The following is a 3,786-nucleotide window of genomic DNA, read 5'->3' as shown; positions in this document are numbered from 1 at the left end:
AGCTGTCCGGACCGACACGGGTTACCGGAATAGTAGAATGTACGTAATTGCTACAATGAGGGTGTTACAAAATCCCAACCATATCTTGAAGAATATTCTTACAAACTTTAGATGAATCTCCTCTTTTGAGTGCTTTAGATGGAGGCTTGAGCTTAACTTTCAGAGCTTCATTTTTAATCAAATAAGATGGTGAAACTGACTTTTTTTTTCTCACTTTATGCTGATTACATTACATTGGAATAACTTGATTTTCCTCTAGCTTAGTAACTTCAGTTTTAGCATCATGCTCTATAACATCTACCCTATAACAAGAATTCATCACAGCTGGTTCCTTGGAATGTTGTAATAAATTAAATTCTATTTTCTCTTCCTCCACCGTCAACTTTAATTTCCCATTCTTTACATCTATATTAGCTCTTGCAGTGGCTAAAAATGGCCTTCCAAGTATGATGGGCTTTCTTACATCCTCCTCCATCTCTAGTATAATAAAATCCACTGGAATGAAAAACTTCCCAACTTTTAATGGCACATTCTCTAAAATCCCAACTGGATACTTTATAGATCTGTCAGCTAACTGCAAAGAAATAGTTGTGGGCTTTAGATCTCCAACCTTCAACTTCTCACATATGGAAAGTGGCATCAAGCTGAAACTAGCCCCCAAGTCACATAATGCTCTCTCAATACTTGTTTCTCCAATGTGACATGGTATGGAAAAACTTTCAAGATCTTTCAGCTTAGGTGGGAGCTTGTTATGCAATATAGCACTGCACTCTTTAATAAGTGCAATAGTTTCATAATCTTCCAACCTTCTTTTATTTGATAGAATCTCCTTCAAAAACTTAACATAAGAAGGCATTTGAGAAATGACATCTGTGAATGGAATGTTGATATACAACTTCTTCAAAACTTTAAGGAATTTCCCAAACTGCTTATCTATTTTTTGCTTTGTGAAACCTCTGAGGAAAGGGCAATGGTGGCTTGTACGGTGCAGGAGGTACATATTTCTCTTCTATTTCCTTTGTATATTCTTTTTCTTCATTTTCTTCCTTACTAGTTTTAGCTTTAGTTCAAGTGGATTCACTCTCACACTCATCTTTCTTTTCTTTCAACTTTACTTTAATTTCCTATTCTTCCCCCATTACCTTTCCACTTCTTAAAGTAACTACATTGCATTGCTCCCTTGTATTTTTAATTTAGCTAGGAAGCTTCCCAAAAGCTTTACTATTTGAAGAGCTAGCTTTTTGAGCTATTTGATTCTCTAATATCTTGTTATGTGTTTCCATTTGATCCACTTTAGATGCTAATTGAGAAATCATTTCTTGTTGACTTTGATGGCTTACTAGTAAAGTCTCAATCATGGCTTCTAATCTAGCTGTCTTTTCTAGTTGTGCTTGTTGTGGTGGAGCAGGTCCATTTTGAGGTTTAGGAATTCCAGGCGGAGGACCTCTATTCTGCTAAAAATTCTGATATTGTTGATACCCAGAAGATTGCTAAAAAATTCTAGTGTTGTCCTTGTCTACCTTCCCAAGAGAAATTAAGGTGGTTTCTCCAAGCTGGATCATAAGTTACAGAAAATGGGTTATCACTTAGTCTTTGATTGTAGTTCTCCACATAATCCACTTGCTCATTTCAAAAATCTTGACCAAATGTAGGAAATTCAGTTGCACAGTTAATATTTGCGGCACTAACGTCTACTGAATTACTTGAACCTCTAACTAAAGAATCTACTTTCATGCTTAGCTTGTCCATCTTCCTTGTCAAAGCATCAAACTTAGCATTAATCATATTCATGGCATCAAGCTCAAACATACCAGCTGGTTTCTTGATCTCATTCCTCTCACAACTCCACTAGTAGTTGTTATAAGCAATTTTATTTAGAGCAGAAAAAGCTTCATCTTCAGATTTCTCCATAAGATCACCTCCAGAAGACTCATCAATTGTACTTCTAATAGCTGGTGAAACTCCATTGTAAAAGTGTTGAACAAGCATCCACTTAAGAATCCCATGGCGTGAACATCTCCTTTGCAAATCCTTATACCTCTCCCATGCTTCATACAAGCTCTCATCATCTCTAAGTTTGAAAGAAGTCAGCTCATTTCTTAGCTTAGTTGTCTTGCTTGGTGGAAAAAATTGAGCTAAATATGCTTGAGAAAGTTCATCCCATATTGTGATAGAACCCAGTGGCAAAGAATGTAACCACTCTCTAGCTCAGTCCTCTAAAGAAAAAGGAAATAATTTGAGTCGAATTGCATCATCAGAAACTCCATTTATCTTCAACATATCACTGATCTCAAGAAAGTGTGCTAGATGGACATGTGGACTTTCACTTGGTGTAATACCCCTCGCCGGACTACAGTGTAGCCGAGCAAGGCATGTCACACTCGGTGCCGGAGCACCCTAACTTATCTTACTTTATTTCTTTAATAATTTTGAACTTGTTATATTTTAAAATAATTCATATTCTATGAGAAACTAATAGAGTTTCCCCTATTTTATTTACTTTTGATGTGATTCACTATTCACCTACTTAAAATTTTCAGTAATATTTTACAATAAAAATCTCATCAATAATTCTCATAATCATCTCATCATTTTATGCATCATATATATATTTCAATTCTGTCTTCAAAGCCATGCAATCTCATTCATGCTCAATTTACATAATTTATAAAATAATTACATAATTTCATAATTTACATGATATATAAATTAATTACATATGAAAAAGCTAATTTATTAGTTTACATCACATTCCTATTAATTACCTTTTCATAATCTACATTACAATACAATAACTTTGCATGTTATACAAAATACAAAAGATGATCTATATGGGCCCTATCTACATGCATTGCTGAGGAGGTGACAACCTTATACACTTCTAACACTTCTGCAGATCCGAACTCTAAAATCTCAGTCTGTGGTCTACTGGGTTCTCTGGCCAAATCTTCAATACCTACACGTTGCAAACAGCGACGGGCAAAGCATAAAGCTTAGTGGTGCCAATAATATAAGAAAATATAATATACAAATAAAAATAATAATTTCTTAGTTATTGTGCTTATAAGAATAATAAATAATTTTTAAATTTTTGTTCTGTTTAAGGCTAATTAAATCTTATTATATTAACTTTTCCTAGCATGTTATTAATCGATCTCATAATGATTTTAAGCCTCATATATTTATTTATCTTCATTTTCTATCCCTTAAGAACATTTATTTTTATTGGAATCATTTTTGTTTCTTAACTTAATATTTCATCAATTTGTTTCCTTTAAACTTAATTTAATTTTATTAATACTTTTCCATGCCCAAGTAACCTATACAAATTGACCGAACTGGATAAATGGGTAAACTAGCACTGGGTACCAGGTACCTTGGGCCATCACACCATCTGTAACACCCTCCCAGTAGCAATTCCGTACATTCTACTGTTTCGGTGACCGGTGTCGGTCCGGACAGCTAGAACGTCCGGAAAAATATTTAAACTAAAGTGAGGAACCATAATTAACTCAAATATTAATAAGAAAATTTAGTAAAAATTTTAGAAATAAAATACAACCAAGTTAAACGAGCCGGTGCCCGAGCGAGAGGTAACCCAGAGGGAAGTTGCGGTTCTCGCAACTAGGAGCCCTAGACCCGGGGGAAAAATCAAAAAATAATTTTTGAGACTCCAGAGAAGGGTTATTGAGGTTCCCATGGCATTAGAATGCCAAGAAAATACCTAGAAAAATTTTTCAATCGGTACAGACAATTTTGAACCGTTAAGCCAAACGGAGGGCATTT

General features: G+C 34.6%; 1 protein-coding gene and 1 non-coding gene across 2 annotated transcripts; one reads left to right on the top strand and one right to left on the bottom strand.

Moving 5' to 3' along the window:
* Window positions 1-229: 229 nt before the first annotated feature.
* Window positions 230-856, bottom strand: LOC131174042 (uncharacterized). The gene has a single exon (XM_058137079.1). The coding sequence runs from the start codon at window positions 854-856 to the stop codon at window positions 230-232; it is 627 nt and encodes a 208-aa protein (XP_057993062.1).
* Window positions 857-1,999: 1,143 nt separating this feature from the next.
* Window positions 2,000-2,106, top strand: LOC131174376 (small nucleolar RNA R71). Its single transcript, XR_009144624.1, has one exon. It is a non-coding gene; the product is annotated as a small nucleolar RNA R71 (small nucleolar RNA).
* Window positions 2,107-3,786: the final 1,680 nt, after the last annotated feature.

This window comes from Hevea brasiliensis, chromosome 15, assembly GCF_030052815.1.
Source record: "Hevea brasiliensis isolate MT/VB/25A 57/8 chromosome 15, ASM3005281v1, whole genome shotgun sequence".
Classification (NCBI taxonomy): domain Eukaryota; kingdom Viridiplantae; phylum Streptophyta; class Magnoliopsida; order Malpighiales; family Euphorbiaceae; genus Hevea; species Hevea brasiliensis.
The sequence above is the reverse complement of the archived record's forward strand: the minus strand, read 5'-3'. Positions and strand labels throughout refer to the sequence as shown.